Source organism: Taurulus bubalis, assembly GCF_910589615.1.
Source record: "Taurulus bubalis genome assembly, chromosome: 2".
Lineage (NCBI taxonomy): Eukaryota > Metazoa > Chordata > Actinopteri > Perciformes > Cottidae > Taurulus > Taurulus bubalis.
The window spans coordinates 16342156-16366066 of NC_136590.1; the positions used below are offsets into that span (position 1 = coordinate 16342156).

At 42.6% G+C, this 23911-nt stretch overlaps 3 protein-coding genes across 4 annotated transcripts in view; all 3 read right to left on the minus strand.

Moving 5' to 3' along the window:
- The window catches only part of snx29 (sorting nexin 29), a gene marked incomplete at its 3' end in the record, with an annotated part of 119638 nt that extends 104160 nt beyond the window's left edge, over positions 1-15478 (minus strand). Inside the window, exons 1-11 of the mRNA XM_079237409.1 lie at positions 15404-15478; positions 12521-12585; positions 10961-11013; positions 10331-10455; positions 8806-8986; positions 8596-8666; positions 7804-8064; positions 6434-6833; positions 5645-5757; positions 5188-5284; positions 4955-5037 (exon numbers count right to left, since the gene is read on the minus strand). Coding sequence (XP_079093535.1) covers positions 4955-5037; positions 5188-5284; positions 5645-5757; positions 6434-6833; positions 7804-8064; positions 8596-8666; positions 8806-8986; positions 10331-10455; positions 10961-11013; positions 12521-12585; positions 15404-15410 — 1456 coding nt within the window. The 5' untranslated portion in view covers positions 15411-15478. The remainder of the gene's footprint in view (positions 1-4954; positions 5038-5187; positions 5285-5644; positions 5758-6433; positions 6834-7803; positions 8065-8595; positions 8667-8805; positions 8987-10330; positions 10456-10960; positions 11014-12520; positions 12586-15403) is intronic.
- Positions 15479-18428: 2950 nt separating this feature from the next.
- LOC306732902 (transmembrane protein 238-like) lies at positions 18429-18902 on the minus strand (the record flags this gene model as incomplete). The annotated part of the gene is made up of 1 exon (XM_079214079.1): positions 18429-18902. The coding sequence occupies one exon, from the start codon at positions 18900-18902 to the stop codon at positions 18429-18431; it is 474 nt and encodes a 157-aa protein (XP_079070205.1).
- A 1580-nt stretch (positions 18903-20482) lies between these two features.
- On the minus strand, positions 20483-23704 carry rsl1d1 (ribosomal L1 domain containing 1). Of its 2 annotated transcripts, none has more exons than XM_079236437.1 (9): positions 23655-23704; positions 23234-23373; positions 22989-23127; positions 22601-22749; positions 22156-22257; positions 21643-21736; positions 21363-21494; positions 21149-21271; positions 20483-21029 (listed from the first exon to the last, which is right to left on the minus strand). In XM_079236437.1, exons 1-9 carry the CDS (start codon positions 23691-23693, stop codon positions 20907-20909), a joined length of 1041 nt encoding a protein of 346 aa, XP_079092563.1. In that variant the 5' UTR covers positions 23694-23704; the 3' UTR covers positions 20483-20906. The 2 variants fall into 2 exon arrangements, with proteins under 2 accessions (XP_079092563.1, XP_079092562.1); XM_079236436.1 differs by having other exon boundaries at positions 20483-21032.
- Between the last annotated feature and the right edge of the window lie 207 nt (positions 23705-23911).

Below are 23911 nucleotides of genomic sequence, written 5' to 3' on the forward strand. Positions count from 1 at the left end.
CTCATCTTGAACGAGCCTAACAACATATTATGGACTCACTCACTGTCATCCACCTCTGATCCAAACGGTCTCTCAACACAGTACAGTCATCTGGCGATTCAATTATGTTTCGCTGACAATGCACAATATGTGCAGCACTCGTATAGGTTTTGAGAGTTTTTGGATCCTTTGATATTGTTGAAATGCCGTTTTCTTTGCCAGCCTGAGAAGAATGAAATGCTGAGTACTTCATATTTTGTGTCCACAAAGTGTGAAGGGTTTTCACAACAGCAGCAGCAGTTTAACTCCAAATTACAATTTGAACCGAGAGGAAGATCACCAAAGTTGTGACAATATATTCTGAAGGGGACATGAACACATGCACCAAATGTCACAGCAGGCCATCCGATGGTTGTTGAGACATTTTCACGAAAAGCCGCCACGATGGCGCTAAAAGGTCACGCCAAGGGACCACCAAAGTCATTACGATGGGTTCTCTGGGAACCATGCCTGTACAAAATGTTGTGCCCCTCCATCGAGTAGATATTGATATGCATCACCGGATTGGGGAACGTTTTAAATGGTCATTTACCAATACCAGTATCAGAAAATTGGCGAGAGTACGAGTCTATGCGCCGATCCAACATCACGTCATTGATCAGCTCACAGGAACAACAGCAGCTTGGATTACTTGCTTTCCCGCTCGGTACTGCACATGTGCAAACTAGTATTATACACCTGTGGTTAAACCCTCTCTAATTTTCTCTGGTATTGCGACATTGTGAGCAACAAATCCGTGATAAGATCGGCAACAGGAACGCTAGTTAGAGCTAACATTAATGGAGGTTGCATTGAGTCAGAGCATGATGCGTTCAAGATCCATTCAGTAAAACGGAGTATTAGGCAAAGGTAAGTATAATCTTGTAAAATATTGTTGTTGTTGGTGAGAAACTTGAATAAATGCTTTCACAGCAACATAATCGATATAAGAGAAGGAATTATTAACTTTTTTTGTTTTTAAACGCACTGCTATCGGATCACTACTCGGTATCGGCCGATACACAAGTTCAGGTGTAGGTATCGGGAAGGAAAATATGGAACGGAACTTCTGCTAGCACGGCTTAAAAGAGACCAAGAGTAAACATTGACAATTCCAGCATCACTATGTAGTAAAACAAAAAATCGAGAATGAATATAATAATTAGCTGCATCACCACGTGTCGTTCTTTTTGCTATGGAAGCAGGTCAAATTTAAACTAAACATCAAAGAACAGCCACTTCAGTCTGAAGGCGTCAGTATCCTTTCCGGTTTAACTTCAGCAGCTGCAGCCAAACTTGGCTGGCAGTCAGCTACTGGCTGATGTAAATCTCCATGCTGATGTAAAGGACAGATTTGGGGCGGGCTGTGTGGTGGTACAGTGACTCATCTCCATAGTTACGCTTGGAGGTGCACATGAAGGTTTCAAAGCCCTTAACTAGGCTGCTACCAGGACTTCCAAAAAATAACAACCATGAGACAAGGAGTTAATCTACCCTGCACTTTGCATTCCACCATTACACACACACACACACACACACACACACACACACACACACACACACACACACACACCATGCAAAGACCACAACTCTATTCTCATAACTAATGTAGGGTGTCGATGTAGCCCCAGACACAAGTAGGTCTCCTCCAGCCCTGAGGTGAGAGCCTAGTTGTGGGGGGTGGGGGTGGAGGGGGAGGAGGAGAGAGAGAGAGAGGAAGATGAGTGTGATGAAGAGCTCAACAGAGAGCAGAGGAGAAAAGAGGAAGTCTATTATGTCCGCGGCGCCATTCTCCTCATCGGCAGGCCAGAAATAAATGTGACCTTAAGTGTGACCACACGTTCACAGCGGGTGCCACAGGCGAGCCATTAGGGACTTCAGTCGAGCCAGACGCCTTTCCGTCGTGGTGGGGGGGGACATGGACAAATTACAGCACAATCGTGTGTGTGTGTGTGTGTGTGTGTGTGTGTGTGTGTGTGTGTGTGTGTGTGTGTGTGTACAGAGGTACATACGCGTCCTCTTATGTGTAAGAGCCACCGTTGCCGGGAAAAGTGTGTGTACATGTGTGCATGTGTGCGTGCCCCACCAGAACCTACACACTCTTGCTCAATTGTTCCAATAATGGATGCATTAGCAGAGAGCTAGGCCATGTAATCTAGGTTTCTTGTGAATTATAGACTCCATACTCTCCAATCAATGGGCTGCTTGGCCTCACACGCTGTCAGGCCAGAAGGAAATCACTGAGAGAGAGAGCAATAAACACACACACACACACACACACACACACACACACACACACACACACACACACACACACTAAAAATACAGCATACATTGTATTTCACTGCAGTTTCGATTCACAGAGCCTTAATTACAAAAAGGGCCAACACTGCCATTAACTGTTTTACTATTCCGAAGCACTGAGCATATACACACTGTAATGATATATTCATAGAAGGTCTTGTTACTATCTTGCACAATCAACTGCTCATTGTAATGTATGACTAAATCAACATGCTCAAGCTATTTAGTATTATATATATTTATATATATATATATATATATATACACACACACTCTTTTTTAATGGTCAAAAATGAACCAGCAGAGATATCACGATTTTTAGTCCCCAATATGGCTCAACAATAATAATAAAACATTGGATCCTACATTTCCGATGATGCATCTCAAAAGTCTTTCATTTTAACCTCATGGCCTCCTTAACGACTGACTTCTTTCAAACTCCTCACTTTCAGTTTGAAGGGTTTTTGAGTGTTTTTACACTGAACTTGATGTGGAAAATTGGAGTGCTCCTTTAACATTTCCTTTATGAAGAAATAAGATGTGACCAATTGTAAGAAATAAGTTAAGCTGCAGATGAGACCAATACAAATAGTGTTTAACTTGCCTCAAGCTAAAATCCCCATGATATATTTAATGAAAACAGTGCTGTTAAATACTTTTTTTTCTTCTTGAGGGACTATCCCTCAACCTGCCTTGTCTTATTCTTCTTCAGTGGTTTCCTACGCTTCCCAGTTCAACTTTGTGCAACCCCTCCGGAAAGGCGGCTGCAAGTTGTTGCTATGGTTTACTCGAGTAGGTGGAGAGACCAAAAGCAACAGAGCCATCGATACGAAGAGCAAGAGCTTTTTTTTTATTTTTACCAGTCGAGAAAAAGTCACGGCCATTTGCTCATAATGCAAAATCTGTTTAGGCTGCATTGCATTCTGGTCTATTGAGCCGACAGTAGGCATGGAAATTGGTATCTCTAACTCTGTCGCGATGGATTTCTTCCTCTGAGACTGTTGGATGTCAGTGTGTCTGGAGGAGAGCTGGTTGCTGTTTGATTGTGAAGGGCGGACACAAAGACCTGACTTTACAGTGATGTTACAGTATTTCAGGATGGATTTTACTTCCAACTGGTCCGCTGTTTTAGATCTCTCTGAAGCCTCATATCGCTCTGTATCTCGAAGACTATTTTCTCTGCATGAACAGAGATGTTTAGATTCTTTTTATAGCTTCCACGAGCTCGTTCCGTGACCCTGTGACCTCCTCTAATTGAGGGCTAATAGATTGGACGACGGCTCAATCCCAGCTCCAATCACCTTTCCTCCCCTCGCTCTCTGTCGCTTACACCCGCACACACGCACGCATGCACGCGCACACAGAGAATCCAAGGAATCAAATAGCATCAGTGAGAGTCTGATTAGCCCCAGGGCACCGAGCAGAAAGCACCAACCACAAAACCTGTGTGCGCTGTGAGTCGCACGCACAATAAAGTGCTCATCGTTGTGTATTTAATCCACATCTGAACTCGCATAGCCGTTGTAAATGGCAGGCATACACACAATCTGACTGTGTCACACTCTCCCAGTTTTTCTCTTAAGCAATAATCCTTTGAGGGGAGCAGACAGACGAGCAACACGTGCATACTCTGGAGCAACAGTGCCACCTGGTGGATCATCTCCCATCATGGACAATTTATGGAACTGAAAGGCATCACTCATAGCAATTAGATCACTTTAAGCACACAGAAAAACAACAAAGTTTGAAAATAACAATCAGACGGTCTGATTTAATTTGCTACAGACGACAGCTGCTGGTGAAAATCGAGACAAAAGACGTGTCAGGACTTTCACAGGGTTCATTATCGTCACACACATCTCGTCTTCTGAAGTAAGAGCAAGAGGAACCGGCGATTCAACAATTGTCATATCGAATAATAACACAGACATTAAGGGACTTCACCTGTTTGGCCCTAATCTCAGAATATTCCAAAGGAGTTGGTGATGCAATTAAACCCTTTAGATCGCAACAGTATCACTCCTGACATGTCTTTGTTGCACCACAGCCGTTATCCATAAGAATTGAAAGCCACGTTGTTTGCTTGTATAATCTTCATTGCAAAAAACGTGAAACCTTACCACGTATATTTGTCTAATTACTCCAATAACACTCAATATAAATTATCTAGCAAGTAACATTTCAGTGAGATGTATTATAATATTTTCCAAACAATGCATATTGAATATCTTGTTAAGTGAAACAAATCAGTGAAAGAGAGCATTTCTCTTTTTAAATAAATAATAAATAATATCGCATTTTACTCAAGAAATCTTACCAAGCAAATTTTCAGTTGTTGATTGGCAGATCTTTAAAAATATACATATATATATATTACAACCAAAAGCCCTGTGTATTAATTGTTTGTTTGTTTTTTAAACTTCATTTTGAAGTGTCCCCGGTCGAGGCGATGTCATTTCATTGTGTAACGTCCTGTGCAGGAACACGGTTTGGTTGTCTTGCGCTCGCTCACTTGTGGCATAAAATGATGATTCACTACACAAAACCGGTTGGAGAACAAACCCAACTAGAAGAGCAGGAGAGACTGAGAGATAGTAAGAGGCAGACGGGTGGAAAAAGGAGGAACACTCACCCACGGTCATGGACTCTGGCAGACCAGATGTTGGCAGCACACTGGAGAGTGGAGTGGACTGCGTCGGAGGACTTGACTCCATACTGCAACACATTTCACAGTTCATTTTTGTAAAGAAAGCTGAGGCTGCACTGGCAAGACTTGCTTGTTTAGTCCCATTACTAAATCTGATGAATAGTTTGCCCGAAACAGCAAATAATTCCCTCAACAGCATAGCCTCAAGCCCGACTTACTTGAACGTCAGCAGCGATCTGCTGCTCTCACAGTTTCCCACCGGTCCTGTAGACTCACACTGAGCAGGAAATGCAGCCATGTCCTCCACAGAGCTCACTGAAACCAGATAGAAGTGAAAGTGAAGGTGTAGACGAACAGAGAAAGTCCTGTGATTTAATCCCTAAACTGAAGGCACAAGCAGCTGAATCTTAAAATGTGCTCTTAGAGCTGCCAGTGCAACTTCATCCAAACTCTTGATTCATATTCAGATTTATATAAAAAATGTATGCAATGTAAAATAGTTAAGTGTGCAGTGAAAGTAGGAAATGTAAACTGAGGATAGGCTAAAAGCACTCAGGAAATATTACACTGATCTGGGAGCAGAGTGCATCAGGAAGTGTTTTAATGTTCTTAATCCAAGGTGCAGGATTCTGAATAGTCTGCAGCTTTTGTGCTGGTGCTTTGAGGACCCAGTACCTGGCTGAGAGTCTGCGGGGTTCAGAGGAATGAGGATGTCCGAGCTCCTGTGTTCGATCATCACCTGCAGGGGGCTCCAGGTGGACACACTGGACAGGCTGCCGACCATCACCCTAGAGCGAGAGCGTTTTAATCAGTTTGGCTGTGCATTCGGTACTTTTTACTCCACTCCTGCCTCAGTGTCAGTTGTGGACATTTTAGATTAAAACCTCAATTGCGAGAGACATTCTAGAGTCTAGTTCAGGGAAGTCTGACACTTTGAGCCAAAATCGAGACAACTGCGTCTCCCATAATGCTGAGGGGGGATATACAGATATCAGATCACCATGGATTCAGTGAGATATGCCGTGGGCATTTCAGTCTCATTCTAAATACAAGTGTTTTTACATTGGTCTTTTTTTTTATCATTTCTAAGCGGTTTTATGAAATTCTATTGTCGACAGACACCAGGGACAACGATAGCCTCTGAAAGTCCCACTGAATCTAGCAATATGTAATCATGACTGAAAAGAAAGACCAACATGGTTTTGAACACTTCATTTTCCCAGAGGAAACTGACTTCTGGATCCTACTAATCACCTCCTGTATTGTATATGTATTGAGAATGCAAATAATAAAACAGGATGAAACTAAAATACAAGCATTTTTTAATTGAAACCAGATTTTTTTTATGATCTCACGTGCATGCAATGAACAACCTCCAAGGGTTTGTCCAATAAATATTAAAAAAGGAATATTTCTCTTTACACTTTTTATAACCTGACATTCAACTAAAGTCAGCTGACTCACTGATCAGAGCTGCTTCTCCTCTCCTCTTCCCGGGTTTGTGCTCTGGGTTTGTACATCTCCTCCTCTTCCTCCTCCTCCTCCTCGTTGTCTATACTCTTACTGTCAGGCAGAGGAGGAGTAGTGGGCGGAGTACGAGAGGGATGGGGGGACCCCACCCAGCTGGTTATGCCCGGCTCAGCCATGCCATTCTGGGGAGGCGACTCGGAGAAGACCGGCTCCAAAGGGTCTACTCCTTCGTCTACACTGCTCTGAGCAGGAGCAGTGTGGCTCGTCCTCATCGCACCCATCTTCTGGGAGTCCTCCTCTCCCTCCTCCTCATCGCCTCCATCGAGATCGTCATCAAAGGAAATTATGTTGGTGATTTTCTTTCTCCTCCTGCGCTCTTTCCTCAGCCCCGAGTCTGGGTGGGAAAAGATTTTTTTTTTTTTTAAGAAGTGAAGAAAATCCTCAATTTCTACCTTGAATGAAGTGAAACTTAAATGAATTCAGCACTTTTCACCTGTCTAGACTAGCTGCCTGAAAATGTTCATGCAGCAACGTTTAGTACTGGTGACATCAGCATCTTCAGTTTAGTTAAATTAAGTCATTAAAAGTGCACTTTATGTGGCTCGCTCTTCCTTTTCAGAAGCAACCACTGAATAATCTGAATGGGTTCCCACCTTGAAGAGTTGGCACGCAGCTCATAATTTACATTAAGCCCAGCGGAAAGTTTTAGCACCACGAAGTTAAAATGTAAAAGCTTGTTCACCCCACAGAGCAGAAAATAAAGAGAGAAAACGCTGCAAGTTCTCCCCAATGGACGGACCTGGGCAGACAGCTAAATGAGGTCAAACAAGGAGCCGACACTCTGGAAGTTTATTCATTTCATGGGGGATTTCATCACTGCTGCAGCAGCACTCTGCTGCGGACACCTTGTGTTGCATCCACTAGATTTGTTCTACCAGTGCATTTATTATACATGCTCCAACTGAACCACATGTGGTTTTACTGCTTGTGCTGGTTCTGTGATGCTTTTGTGACATAAAACACTTCTCAAGGGGGGCAAATATAGAGCAAGCTGCAATACAGCACGGGAACATCCTCTGGCAGGTTTATTTCACGTTAGAGCCAGAGGACTGGTATGTATAACTCACTATATTGGAAGGGTGGACAAAATAACAGAAACAGCTTACAAGACAGGGAAATAGTCTCAGAAAATAGATGTGAAGTATGCAACGTTTCAATTAAATGTTTGATTTTCGCAGCTCGTCGATAAATACAAAAAAAAAACTACAAAATGATGTACTCTGTCAGAGAAAGAAAGGCCCCCAAAAAATGCTGCTGCAGCAAACAAACATCATAATAACATAATAAACATCGCCGTTCCCTACCAGCCGAGCTGCTGCGTGGCAGAACGGGTAGCGGGTCCGAGGCCCCGTCCACTCTGGGGGTGAAGCCGGGCACCACCGCCGTGGCGGTGCTGATCTCTCGCAGCAGGCTGCTGACCCCCTGAGTGGACTCTTTCCACAGGCTGCCGATGCCCTGCGTGGACTCCTTGAGGAGGTGGGACACTGAGGAGCCCCCACCTCGCGTCACTCCGCCATTCAGGTCAGTGTTGTCGATGTTAATGGCAAACAGGATGGAGTTCAGACCTGACGACCGCAGCAGAAAGAAAGGGCCGAAATGTACTTTGATACAGATCAGTCTGGTTAAAATCACATAAAGCTTTGAACTTCTGCAAAGTGCTTTGTAAGCTTTTCTGGGCGCACACAGATGGAGTGGGCAGCCTCAGATGAACTGCCTGCGTATGAACAGAGAGGAAGCGCTCTGGCATGAGATCAGTGGTTTATATTCTTAATATTTTAGAGTTTGTGCTCATCAATAGTTCAACAGTAAGAGCACAGTCATTACCACTAATAGGGTTAGGACTTCAATTCCAGTCATGCTAAACAAGTAAAGTGCAAAAGCAGTTGATTTATTTTTTACAGCAGCTCTGTTTGTCTGAAGCATGTTTCAATTTTAATGAGACTGAAAGTGAGGCTGTAATGCTCATTACACAGCGGAAGACACAATATTTGACACAATTTGCTGTTTTAGTTTTGACAAACTCACGTCCCTGCTACAGTGTGGCGTGTAATACTTTTACCCTGGAAATGTCTCCAACATTAAAAACACAACCTCACCTGCAGCCATGGTGGGGAGCATACTTGCTCTCTCTTCATCGAGAATAAAAGCCCAGTCTTCATAGTACGTTCTAGAAAACAGGGAGGAGGTGAAGGAACATGTCTGATCAGGGCAAAGAGAGGAAATACTAGCCTCACATATCAAAACGTGTGGCAGTGAATTTATTTTCAAGTGTCAGCATAATGCATGAAAAAAAAAGAGTAACTAACCCCAGGCGAAGGCAGTCAGCCAGCAGTGTGTGCAGGTATCGCTCCAGCGAGTGCTCGTTGAGGGCGCAGCGCAGCCAGGCTCGACCGCGGCCCAGCTCTGAGGAGATGTGACGTAGGGAGTAGAACCGCTGGAGCTCGTGGCGGTTCAGATGCTCCTTCACATAGAACCAGAAAGTGACCTCTGGTGAAGGGGATAAAACAATAAATAAAAGTAGGAGGAGAGATGGAGGAAGAGGAAAAGGGACAAAGAAGGAGAGAATAAGTTTCATCTCGTTTGTGAAAACAAATATTCAGGAGTTACACAAGGAGGTTCAAAAGGTCAACGAAGTGGCGGCACAAAACCCTTCTGGGGTCTGGAGAGTCCACATATTCTCTCATTAACAAATATCTATACCTTCTCCCACCGGTCACCTCTCCATATTTTGCGCTTGCCGCGAAAAGATAACAGGACTAAAGAAACTTATGTGGGTCTTTTTCATTATAAAGTGTTCTGAGTTTTCTAATGAATAGGAAGGAGAGGAGTGGTTGCATATGATTAGCATATAACCTCACAACAATGTGTTCAAATTACGGCTTCGTCAGTGGGCTTGGCTTCATTATGGAGCTTCAAGTCCACGAGTTCAGCCACAATCCTTTCTTCTAATTCACTGTGAAATACAGGAAAATGTCAGATATGCTAATATTTATGACGGGAGCCATTACAGAAGCCATTTATTGGTCCTCCATCTGAAATTAATAGCCACATGGTTCTTAAATTTGACACAGAAGAAGCCATTTAATATAATGTAAAACTAATGACTATAAGGTCTTTATGGGCTTTGATGGTTGCAGGCAAAACTGAATCTTTTACAGTTATTTCCTCATGGAGATACAATAGAGCAGTCAGGGGTACTTCTGCGATGTGGAAAGATTGAGAAGAAGCTCAAATCATTTGCTAAAATATATATTACGATATGATTTGATTTTTAAAAGAAAATGTTTTTTAAAGTCCACATATTGAAATCAACCAAAACATCTCCACACCAGACTAATAGTTTGTAAAAAATAGTCAAGTAGAGAAGAAAAGAAAAGGAGATACAGTATAAGTAACAGTTGGTGGATGAATGGATGCAACAAAAAAGTTATGGATAATTGGTGAAGATACATTTCTAAAAGTAATAAGATTATGCCAACTTTTATATCATGAGCATTTAAATAATATGCAGTTTAACAATCAATTAAAATGCACATATTCGTAACATGATTTTTATCGGGTCTCACAGCCTGTGTGTGTATGTGTACGTGTGTGTGTGTGTGTGTGTGTGTACGTGTGTACGTGTACGTGTATGTGTGTGTGTGTGTGTGTGTTTCTCCTGCAGCTCGGAGCTTCCAACTGACATATCTGGGTCCGCCAACCCTCCGTGACAAGGTGCGCATTCTCAGCTCTGCTTTTCCAAAGCTTTTCTAAAGCTTTTCTAAAGCCGGGGCGGTTAGCTTTAGACCCGAGTTTGATTTGACAGGCCGTGCAGCCGGTTAAGTGACGTACCGGCTTCGGTCTTGGTGTTGAAGCCCGCAGCCTGCTTGAGAGCAGCGGCAGTGAGGGCCAGACCTCGGCTCTTCCTCAGGCCATGCTGCAGCACCGCTTCAAACTGGGCACACAGACAGATCACCCTGCAGAGACAAAGAGAAGTTACCGGACTGGGTGCACCCCACTGGAAGTACCACTATCTGTAGTTTCCGATGGAAAGGTGAAATTGTAATTTATATATTTCAGAAACCGCAGCTACAACCTCAAAATTAGATCTGAGCAGCACAGGATATGAAACTTTGATCAAATATTTCTCTCCGACAGTATTAAGCTCTGATGAAACAAGGTTGGTCCATCATTTTTCATACACATTTTCCTTTTTCGTCATAAAAAAGCCCTCTTATTGAAAATATTGTAACTCTCTCAAACCGAAAAAATAAGGTTATTTAGTTCATTGTAGCAAATAAAATAGATTTTCTTTTTTGCCGGATCGCTGTACAGAGGAAGCTGAATGTAAGATACCGGAGCCTGAAGCACCACAGCATCAAGTGACCTGGAACTACACACGCAAAACCAAACAGCCTCTTGGATGCTGAATAAACACCGATACAACGCAAGAATGTCCAGGGCGACAGGCGGCTCTCTTACCGGCTGTCTGAGTCTGTGGCGATCTCCTTTCTTCCTCCAAAGCGGATTTGGCACTGGAAAGATAAGAGGGGAATGATAGCTACGAAATAAAGTTATGTGTAATAAAATGGAATGACACAGGGGGAAAGTATTGAACGCGCTTGTTGGTTCAAGACGCCTCCTGTATGATAAACTAGTCTCATGCATTGCGCAGGTGTGATTTTGGCTCATTCTTCTACACAAACAGTCTTCAAATCTTGAAACTTCAGTGGGAACTCTGGTCTTTAGTTCTTTCCATTGATTTTCTCTTTGATTCCACTCAGCTGATCGGCTGGGCCATTCTAGCATTTTATTACACGTAACTTACTTTATGAACTTATTTGTTTGGATTTCTTTGCATGTATGGAGTACTTGGCTTGCTACCGACATCTGGTGAAAATGTCATATCAATAGCACCTTTATATATATATATATATATATATATAGAAGTAATATGGAAGTAATATATATCAAATAGACCAGGCTAGCCCTAATATTGTTGTGGGTCCCACATTAACATTGCACTCGCCCCCCCCCCATATTCTCATTTGTTTATTATTTTTATTGATTGTTAATTGTTTTGTTTGTTCGCCTGGCATCTGTTTGTTTATCTGCAAGGGAGGTTTGAATGATTTGAGAGGTTAATGTTGGTTACAAGGATTTAAGTTCAGGCAGGCACTTGGCAGGGGTCCTTTGGGGAAAAGCGAGGGGAAAAGCTACGCTCGCACTACTCAGTAGTGGACTAGAATAGCCTGTAGTATGTAGTGTGGGGCTGATCAGAGTGTGTTTCTGTACTTTCAGGTGGGTGAAAGACTAAAGTGATGAAATGGTATAAATGTAGCGACACATGGGCATAACTGTTAGGAAGGCAAATATGAATGTATGTCAGTTTGGAAGTTGAATGTCATGACGTCACGTGTCTGAAATATAATGAATCACTTGGCTTAGCTAGCTAGCTAGCGACCGAAAACACCGTAATAACCACCAGTAGCATGTGAGAATGACAGTTGTGTGAATGTGTAGAATGTCGCCAGTGAGAATGAAGTTGTTATAATAAAGCTGATATAAGCTGATATGTATATATGTATAAGAAACTGTTTGATTCAATAGTGGACTAGAATAGCCTGTAGTGTGGCGCTGATCAGTGTGTTTCTGTACTTTCAGTGTGTTCGGGTACTGTCAGTGCTGTTGAATAAAGCAATTCATACAAAACCATGCACGTCTGAACCTCCTATGTCCAAGTGTGCAACACTGTACATGCAGTACCCACTTTCTTTGTCCCTCTATGTATGGTGAAGGACAAGACATCAAAACACACAATGGCAAAAACTAAAATCTCAGACTAAATCTGCTCAACATATTTCCACTTCATTCAACAGAAGATTGGCTCGTAATACAAGTTACAAACACTGCTCAGTTTTACTTCCTCCAGTGTGTTTTGGTAAACAGTCGTAAGAGGTACACCGACACCATAAACCATTGGTGAATTACTTCCTTGTTCCGGCTAAAAGCCATCAATTGACAGGTGGACGGGTGACTTACCTGTTTGACTGCATCCAGCAGCCTCTCCAGGAGGTGCTGTCTCTTGGTATCACTCTGCTGAGTGCCTGCAGAGGTAAATAGACAAATTAAGGAAATTACCCAAATTTAGTTTGACGATGGATTAAGGAAATAAATGACCCAGTCATGCCTGTTCCTGTATGAATTATGCATGTGCAAGAGGAGGGGAAGGAAACTGACTGTTGAAGAACATCATGGCCACCGCAGTCAGTATAAAAACATAGTTTGAATATAATGGGATTAATTACTACAGCAGGAGATAAAACCCCGCGTGTATTAATTTACGACCCAGAAAAGTAACAAACACACAAAAAGCAATATAACAAGACCTTGAAGTATGTCTGCAACATTCATTCTGAGGAAACTATACTTTTTGTGTGAAACCCGAAAAGGCACCCCGTGGTTTTTCTGTCTACGAGTAGCACTACGGAGCAATATCTTTATGAGTGGGACCACAGGGCACTAGTGATGTGTCCTTTCGTGTCGAGGCTTCGATGCGCGTGTCGAGTAATCCAGGTAGATTTTGGTGAAGCGCGTATCGAGGCTTGTGTCGATGACGTATGTGGTGACGTTTGAAGCCTCGCGAGCCGGTGGAACCACGTGATTAATTCAGAAAATGGTTCGTGGGTTTGCCGTGCGATTTGAAATATAAGGGGCAGCGAAACTCAATGGATTTCCCCCTTCCTCTCTGTACCAGCTTCATGTGTGCCTGTGAAAGGGTATTTTATAAAGCAGGCGAAATAGTCTCAAAAAGCCCAGCACTGTGGAAAAGTTCTTATTTTTACTTTAAAACAATTGGACACATCAACATGGACTAGCGGAGCCGAGGCTCGAAACACCGATCCTCTGACTGAAAGTCGAATATTCTAACCACTGACGCACAGTCACATCACAATCCTCTCCCAATTTGTTTTGAGTTTTGATTTTGACCCCGCCATTATATCATGAAGATAGACACAATATTAATAAGTTAATAATTGATGTATTGGCGTCACAAACATAATTTATTCAATTTAAAGCTTCACACACCAAAGCCATGGTGTCGTTATGATCACTCTGCCTGTTTTACATGTATTGTCCACTTGGTGGCGCAGTAGTGCAAATGAAGCTCCATGAAGCTTCGGCCCATGAGCGAACCAATTGGATGGAAAGCTTCAATGCTTCAGGAAGCTTCATCTCGCCATCACTACAGGGCACCATTCATATTCACTTATTATTATTGCTCTGCATGCTTTTAGGCTATTTCGGTTTACTGCTTGGATTTAATCATTTTCTTTTTACGTTGACTTTGTCCAGAGACTACAGATGAAACATAGCGTTGAGGATAACTCTTCCAAAAAATAAGTGAGCACCAACTGCATAGTTTTGAGAAGAAAAAGCGAGCAAGGTATGAAAAGACTTGTCGCAGAGACGTCCAACATGGCAGCCACAGCTAATGACAGCTGGCTGCTGTAGCTCGGAAAATGGCGATTTGGCATTGGGCACTGATTTTATGGAAATAATAACAACAACCCACAGTGCTGCCGCCTCACTCGTCTCCGCTGAAAGACACTCTGGGAGGAGAGCGAACGCCAGCTTTGGACAAGGACCGTTGCAAAACACGCCCGCCTCCATCTCCGGAGCGACCGCCTGCTCTCCACCCAGCCGTGGTCTCCACCCGGCAGTCGTCTCCACCCGGCCGTGCTCTCCACCCGGCCGTGGTATCCACCTAGCCATGGTCTCCCCATGATTAGAGGGCGTTACTGTTCTTTTACGTCGTTACGTAGATCAGTCCCAAACGCTCAACCCATCTTAGACTTTGCCGATTAGGGCTGATTTAAAACAACAGATGGTGTTTCAAGTGATTTTCAAACCATGAAAAAGCCTATTTTGTATAGATTTGGTAGGAAGTGTCAATATTCACACGAACGTTGATGTGTTTCCTAAAAGTACAGTCATATCATTTATTTAAATCTTAAAAACACATTACGTGCAGTTACTCTTTAATGTGCACTGTCCCTATATGGCTGCTTTAACATGTATTTTTCTATTTGTGTTGCAATATTTGTGTAGTACCCTTCTATAACAACTTTGATTCTCAGTTACAACTAAAGTTAAAATTGTTCGGATTATTTTACTTGGGTTTGGGACCATGGGTCAGATGGAACAAGACATCCGAAGGCATCACTTCTTTCACCATATTCTGACATTCTATTGACTAAACAAACTATTTAAAAATAATTGTAGTAATTGCGATGACACCGTTTGGTATTTGTGTGTGTGTTGTCCCAGCATTTCTCTGATTCACATTGTCATAGTTATATGTTGTCAGAAATATAGACTAGGAGTTTCCACCACAATATTCGAGCTGCTGGCCCACTGGACCGGCTCTGGGTCACGTGCTTTGCCAAAGACCACCTCAGCAGTGAGGGAAACTGGAGCCGTGACTTCCCTCCACCCACGTGCTTACATGGGATTCAGACTACACTTGTCACGACCACGTCAAGGCTGCGTGCAGCGTCAATATAACGGCGTCACGTGTCCACTCGTCACTTCAAAACAAACCTGTCAAGTGGGCTCCGGGTCGTCTCAGTGAACCCGACCAGCATGGAGTCATGTGGACTGGGCTTGGACATGATACCTCTCATGCATGATGCAGTTTACACTCTGGAGCCACAGGGAGTACTTTTGAGTAGTGTTTTCATTTTCTCTTTCATTTCACCAAGACAGAAAGGCAAGACAGAAAGGGCCCTTCTGTGCATTAACTACGTGAACAAGTCAGCAGAAATCCAACGTACTGCATGAACAGAAGGCACGAGCAGCTTACTATATATGCTGTAGTGGCAGAGTGACTATAGCGAGAGGCAATGACACAACAGAACTCACCGTTCATTCTGACAGCCGGACTCCGGCAGCAGTGGCATCCAAAAGCTCAACAGTTCATCCCCCGGTGCAGTAGCTTTGGCTCATAAGGAGCGGAGGCTAGCGGGGCACCGGGCACGTGCTTCCTCTGTGGCCAAGCAGGACCCGCCCAATCGCGGCGTGAGGACGGATGCTCACACGGTGAACGAAGAGGCCTGCCGGGGAGCCGCCGGGGCTGCGAGTCTACCGCGGTCTGACATGTGAGAGTTGCGCAAAGCCTGAGAAGCACCCGGAGCGCGCAGAGCACGAGACGGAACGCAGTTCCACAGCGCGAGACCGCCCGTTAGAAACCTGGCGACCGGTTAGAAGAGGAAAGCGGTGTTTTTCAGGTAGGGACCTGACTCGCTGCAAAGGAAAGGAAGCGGAGGGCTGACTGAGCTGTGTCAAGGTCACATGACAAAACACAGCGCTGTCATATGATTAGGAAGGGCCTGCTGGGAGTTGTAGTCTTTTTGTTGAAGCGTTGTCGAACTACAAAAGTAATCTTTTAAATGTTGTCTCTGTATTTTGCGGAATTTGCTCAGGTTCAAGCAACATCAACACGACTTCATCTTTTTTTTATTTAAAAAAATAATAATAATACATTCGTATAATTTTTATTTAGTCGTAAAGTGTTTACAGTCGGCCTCTTGACCAGTTACTGCTGTCCACTTATAACTGCACATCCAACTAAATGGATATGTTTCACGAGTTTCCCTCTAATTCACTGATAACTCATGTGATAGCTAAAAATCTGCTTGTATTAATTTATCAATTCATATATCATATCATTATTAATTTATATATATTAATATATAATTATTAATTTCTATATATTATGTAAATCAAAGTCAAAGTAAGCTTTATTGTAAATGTTTCAACATATGCTAAACATACAGAGGAGTTGAACGTTTCTCTTCTGTCCAACATATAAAGTGAATGCAGATAAGACATATATATTAAGAAAAACTAGCATTCTGTATTTCAGCAGCAGTAAGTGTATGAATGTTGCTTTTGGGAGTCATTTTGTTTTTGTAAATTGTTTTAAACCTGTATTTAGATCTCTAAACCGTGAAACGTCCAGCCAATGTAGTAACAGTAAGTGGGTCTAACCCTATGTTGACTTTAAATTTAAAAAAGAGAACATTTAATGACAACTTGAGAATACCTGTAGGAGCATTTAATGGATTTCATGTGTGTTATTGTTGATTGAATACAATTGGATAATGCGCAATCAAAGCCTGAGGCTACTAATAACACAGGAAAGCACTTTAAGTATGACACACTAACACAACACCGTAACCCTATAATTTGTCAGCATGCAAGTTTATTGAAGGTTTGATAGGTCATGATTATACTGATGAATTAGACAAACTAATTGATAAATATATAAGTGATTAAATCACAATTAATTACCAAATTCAACCCAATTTATATCAAATATATACAGTATCCACTGAAATATGTATTTATTATTACAAAACTGCATTCCCATTCTATTCTTATGCTACATTCTGAGTATGTATTTGAAGGCTTTTTTTTATTTTTCTTCATTTTCTTTGTATTTTTTTTCATGGTGTATTTCTTTCAGATGATACTTGCATCAATAAACCTCTGAGAGCTCAGGATGAATTGTAATCATTGACGACTTTTTTATCTAGAGACATCACCAGGTTAGACTTCAATTTGTCCAATACTTTGGTTTGTTACAAATACATTCATGACTCAGAAAGAGCATCTAATCCTGCAAATCAAATGGAAAAAACTGCAGATTACAGCCATCATGTTACAGTATGTGTGACATTTCCTTTTCTTCCCTTACAACTAATTCAGACAAAGCCACTAAATTATGGATATCACATGACTTGATCAGTGGTAATCAGATGACCTGAGAATCATCACAGTCCACTTCAATCTGTACTCTGATCGCTTTGGTCATATCTAATCTATGGCTTCAGTGTCTATGTATCAAACACAAGAATGTGTGAGTGTTGCAGTTTTATTAGATAATCACAAACCCGAGATATTGTCAGACCAGAGCTGAGAGAGGCGGTCTGAGATTTAGATCATTTAAGATTATATGATTTTAGATTCTCACGGTTTGGACACTTGAAGTAGAATTGTATGTACTATATACACTACTACTACGACTGTTTGTGTCCGGAAAAACGTCCGCAACGATGCATGGGTAGAGAGCAAGATACGTTTATTAGAGTTCAGTATATTTAGTACATTAGAGATTATACTCCAAGAAGCTGAAGATACCTGTGAGACAGTTAAATAAATAAATATAAAAGGGCAAAAACTGGAAATAATCAGACCATTTACAGCTTTTTTTTTGGTGGGTAGTCATATATTTCTTAGGAAGGAAGCATTGCCACAGCCCCGAATGGCAATATTACTTATCAATAATAAATGCAAGCCACTCATTGTCCAATATTCAACTGCATTAAAAACACACAATCAGCTCGTCAGACTTTCAGCAGTTGGAGACAGATGGCATCGAAACATGTACTGTACTTTCATTGTTAGGCGGGTGAGATTATAGTTTAAATTTACCATGAAATATAAAAATATAAAGTAAAAACTCCATGATTTATCCTTCTGGCTGCATTTAGTTTATTTCCAAATGGTGTCCTTGTAAAAAAAAAAAAGGCAGCTCTAAATATTCTGGTCACACAATCAGCCTCATCATAATAAGTCCCTTATTATAGCCTTTATTTTTCTATTAACCGTCATCACATATTATGCAATATCTGTGAATCAACCAAGCCTGTCTTATAACAAAATAGTGACTGATGACAATACTGGGGTTTCTAAATACATATTTTTTGCAACACTGTAATCGTGCATCTTATCAGTGAGATAAGAACATAAGATAAGACCTCAGTGTTGTCTAATCATTAAAGGTGCATGCTAGCGGTGCAAACACAAAATCCCTTTCAAAAGAATGAACTAATAAGCAAAAGAAACAAACATAAAGATAATTTACAGTCTGTAAAGGGTTCGCTCATATTGACAGTGTCTCTCTCACAGGTTCTTTAGACGAGGAGACGATGGTGGAGTCATAGATAGTGGAGAGCGACACCTCTGTGCCAGGGTTTGAAGGCCTGTTGTTGCTCGTTGGGTCCTTTCTGAAAGAGTTCCAGATCCTGCTGGAGAAGCGGTCGGACACGCGCCTCACCACCCGGCTGAGTCCGCGGTTCTTCAGCTTGATCAGGCCCACGTCGTCCTCCAGCTCCCCGGGTGGCACGTCAATGTTCCCGGAGTACCAGAACACCCACCAGATCAGGCTGAGGAAGATGATGATAGCCCCCGCGTAGATGAACAAATCGTGGATGACCAGCCCCCCAAACACCCCGACCATCATGATGAAGACGCCGACGACGTCATGGGCCACTGCGAACCAGAAGGAGCACTTGCAGCGGCCAACTCCTCCGTACCTGCGCTCCACGAAAGGCTCTACCTGTACAGATGTTGACATGGTGGCAACAGAGGTCCTCAAAAGCAGAAACAGTCTTTTCCAGATGTGCAACTGCGGGACAGTGAAGTGTAATATTCAATGACGCGCAGACAAAACCTGCAGAGGTCAAAGTACAATGTACGCAAGCTGTTATCAGCAAGCACTAGCTCTGTGAACGTGTCGGATGTTTAAAAGGAAAGGGTTGCATCATCCTTGACCAAAAGAATAGTGTGTCCATTTTCACATTGTAGAGTCACTTCGACTCAAGCCCCTTGGCTGTACCGTTTCCTCCTCTGCTTCTCTTTTAGTATGGGGATCCACACGAGAGCCATCACAACAAACATCAGCCCCAAGGACAGGCAGGCCGAGGCCACGGAGCGGGACGCCTCAATCCACCCCAGCGACTTGAGCAGGAAGAGGAGTCCGCCCGCAACAGACATCAGACATCCCATCACCATCACAATGATGGGTTTGTGGAGGTGGGCCCAGCCCGAGGCCACTGCAGCGCCTGCGTGAGGGTCCGGACACAGGCTTTGACTCCCAGAGTCATCTGGAAATGAAGTTTCTCCAATTGCTTCCATGGTTGCTTCACAGAACAATACCCTGTTAGCGCTTTGTTTCTCCCCTCTGAGAACCTTTTAGCACACGAATAATGGAGATACCAGCCCCCGACCGTCCATACCTTCCCTTGAGCTTGTCCCGTCTGCTCGGCCCAGTCCCTGTTGAAATGAATGCAGCCACCTCGCAAGAGTCCTACGAAGGAGCTTCATCCTCAGGAGAGTGTTTGCACGATGCATCTGTCGTTCTCCGCCCCAGTAGCCCGTGAACACTGTAATTCCAGATGGCCCACCACACCCACACAGCAGAAGGGAGGGCTTGGATGAGTGGACAGACTCGGCCCACCTGTTGACAACAATATCATCACCACTGATTGGCTGGCCACTTCAAGACCATTTTGTTACAATTCACATCCAAGACGGACTGAAGAAATGTAGGGGAATTCATAATACAGTGTCTCAGATCCATTTGCAGGTAGAATGCACTTTTGGCATTTTCAGTAGATGTGAAGATGCAAAGCCTCAAAGGGGATGTAGTTGTGCACACATGGCTTTATTGCAAGCGAGCGGCAGCTGAACAAGCCCAGGTATAAAGCCACCAACAAAAGGCATATTTGATACGGCTGGCAGCCTTATATGCACAGCTCTGATGGCCATATTCACCATAGTAAACAGGTGATAATGCACTTCAGATGTTTAAGGACACAAAAGGTAGTGCAGACAGATTCTGATTATGACCACATCATAATCATAATGAAATAATATAATCATAAAGTTCTGTACCGCATTTGACATTCGTTGATTTCCAAATTTAAAAACACATTCTTGGAAGATTTATCAAATTGGGTGTTACTTTAACTTTGCATGAATCAATGATAAATCAAATACATCTCCCTCATCAGGAATGTCCGACAGGTAAAACGACCCTAAATTAAATAGGTGGTTAAAAAAAAAAGAGGTTTACCGTGATTACAAAGTACATTTCCTATATTCAAGTCAATAATGCATTATTTGAATGTCTCATTCAAAAAACTAGGGAGTAAAACAGTTGATAAATCACTTTTATTATACTGTATATGACTAATCACTGGCCGAGCCACCATAATACAATTAATTTTTTTCCCATACAGAATTGTCTCCATAACAGAAATACCAGAAATAAGGAATAATGTTCAGGTCACTATATGATGTCTGATTGATAGTTAATAAAAACAGAGCCTTAATTTACAGCATTAGCTCCACCTGTGCTTTTCCTGCTCCAATTAAAATTATCTCCTGTGACAAAAAGGCCTATTGTTAAAAAAAACATTTAGAGAACACAATATGGATAGTTTCAGATCACAAAGTTTATTATCCGCTTCATCCAAGCAAAAAAACAGACTGACTATAAAGATCACTCTGAACGACCTGGTCCTGTGTAAAATGTCCTTGTAGAGAAGGGTATGTGTAAAAGACACTCCATTGAGAATCATTTCACTTTAAGGACTCTTCTTTTTACTTTAAAGTCAGTTTTGCCACCCATCTTGGCTCTTTTCTTGGGCGCTTTTCTTGCATTCTTCTTTCCAGCGGGTTTGGGTGCCATCTCCAGCTGCTTCTTTTTGGATGGCGTCGACAAAGAAGGAAAGGTGAGTGTCTTGCAGTCCACTTAATTACGACACGGCACTGCCTCAGTCAGGTAAAATATTTACATTAGTTATGAGTATAACTGACCTCCAGTTTAGCCTTTTTGCTAGGTGTTGCTATGGGAACCAGCTGTGGGATTTCGCCTTCCTTTTCCTTCTCCTCTCCCTCTGCAGCGGCATTGGTCTTTGCCTCCTTTCTCGCCGCAGCTTTCTGAAATTCACAAACATGAGAGCTGCTTATTTTACACGTTGTTTCTATAAATGAAGATCGGACACAAGATGAAGTATGAACTTGTTCTCGCCTCTTTCTTCAGAGTCTGAGCCCGTTCCTCTGCCTCTTCCAGCACAGTGAGGTGGTCCAGGTCTGAGGTGTAGACCGGCAGGGCCACTGATGTTTGACTCTTTATGTGGATGAGCTTCATTATGGGTCCTTTCTGGAAATGGAAAAGCAAATATAAAGACATAGATGGGAAAAGGGAGCAGTAGCATAAACCAACGAAGTATGAAGAAGGTTTATGTATTTTTCAACACCGGGTTGCAGTGTGTGTGTGTGTGTGTATATATATATATAGCCAGACTCACCGTGCGTAGCTTTGCCGCCACTGTTTGGACTGCAGCCTCAATGTTTTCGGTCATCTCGTCTACAGTCATGCCGGCGTGGCCAACATGTGCCATGCTAAGATACAGACCATTCAAGCAAGAGAACAGGGTTACTCTGTGAAACTCTAAGGTTAAGCTGTAAACAGCATCATTTTAAGCGGTGAATTGAAATTGAAAGAATTTTTGCATTTCCTGTGAACGGAACATATTGTGTATCAAAGTTGTAGAGACAGGCTCCACAGGAAGAGGAGGTCCATCTGGTCTGCATTGAATCTCTATGGCACCAGCAAGTGCCCATATCAAACACGTCACACAATGACCGGGTTACTTTGAGGTGCTATTCATTTGAGAGGACATACAAACATTCCGTGACACCAATTGTCGTGTTTGCCATCTTGCTGAAGCAATACTAAGAGAAAACATGTTTTCCTGAAGCAGAAAAAAAAAGTTGGTTTCACAGACTGGGAACACAAAAAGCAGTAGTACAGATCTCACCAGCAGCAGCCCTTGTTGGTAACCTTCATGTTGGTGCCCTGGATGACTCTGTGGATGTCTCGAGCCAGATTTTTGCTTTGCAGGTTCACAGACAGCGGCTCCCTGGTAACGACAGAAATTATGTAAGAATACATTTACTGCAACTAAAGAAGAACTCATTGGTAGCAAATGAAAGACAAAAAAATAAGCACAAATTAACATTATATGGGTAACTTCTTGATCGATTACCTGATTAAAGAACAACTTTTTTCCATATGTAATTATGTACATTGCATAACATAGTACCTAACATCAAAAATCTATTATTCTCAGACAGTGCCTCAAAAAGGAAAGCAGTCCTACTGATAGCTGAATACGACATAAATAGGACGCCAGGTGACACTTTGATATTAGATCAACACCCAACACACATGTTCGCTGTGCTGTACAAAGAAAAGGTTCTTACTTTTTCCTCAGGTAGAAATGTTTTCCGATGTGGGACGACAGCAGGCGGCGGATGCGGTCGTCAGAAAGGAACATGGTGAAGTTCCCCAGCAGACGGCGCTTGGCTTCATGTGGTTTGTACTCAGTCTTCAGGACCTTGTACGGGATGATCTGCTCCGATACAGGGGCACATTATTGTTGTTGCCATCAATAGGAGGTCTTAATATCGACCAAAATACTACTTGGCTGCCAAACACTAGTGTTTTTTTTTTAAGATTTAGGCGTTACCAGCCACTAACTTTGCTATGATGAATTAATGTATGTTATTCATTCTACTTGTGTGCATTTATGCATGCTGAGAAACGAGTTGTAGTGCTCCATGTGGACTCTTAAGTGGCAGATAACGTTACCTCAGTGATGTTCTTCACTCCCCTCTCTTGCAGCAGCTTCTTATAAAACCTCTGGGTCTGGTCTGACGTCATGTTGGGCTCATCTCTGGTGAAGAGGCAAACCTCGTCTGTGTCAAGCCGCTGGCCATGGGGCAAGGGACTGGGGGGGCGGATAAGGCGTCAATAAATCAACGAAATCGGTTCAGATGATAGCAAATATCTTCTGCAGAAGCACTACGGGTCGGGCATGAAGGACGTGGACTCACATGCGAATGGTCTGTGCCTTTTTGGGGATCTTCCAGAGGGTGAAGAGCAGGCTGATCTGTTTAGTCTCGTCCAGGAACAAGGAGTCACCGGTCGACTTGGATTTCAGGAAAGCCTGCAGTGCCTGAACGGCCTTTTTCACCTGGCAGAGACATTCACGCTGGAGTTAAACAATACCTAACTTAAACTATAGTTTTCTTCCAGAGTTCTCGGGATACAAGCTCGTTGCTCTCCCACTGCGAGTTAGCTTCGTTGCTAAACCAGTGAGCACATAAACAAGCTAGCTGCTACTCGCTAGCTTATAACTGCTGTACATTCATAACATTGTGATTTATCAAACACGCGTACACTTCTATCAACCGACGTGATATTTATTAAGAGTTCAAACTGTATTGCAACAACAACAAAAGCATTTTTTTTTACCTGTGCCCTGTCCAACGCAATTTCTACTCCGTCTGCCATGCTGTCCGCTTCACGTGTGAAGCAAAGTCACGCATGCGCAATCTGTATTCTCTACCCTACGTCACACAATACAAAAACAAAAAACTTTATTTGTAAGAGAGCTCTGGACACACAAGAAAGATTAGTTGCCTCATGACAAGACTTTTTTTCAATTTAAAATAAAAAGGATGGATACAGATATTGCAGTCTATATGCAGTACATAAGTATCTGCACTGAA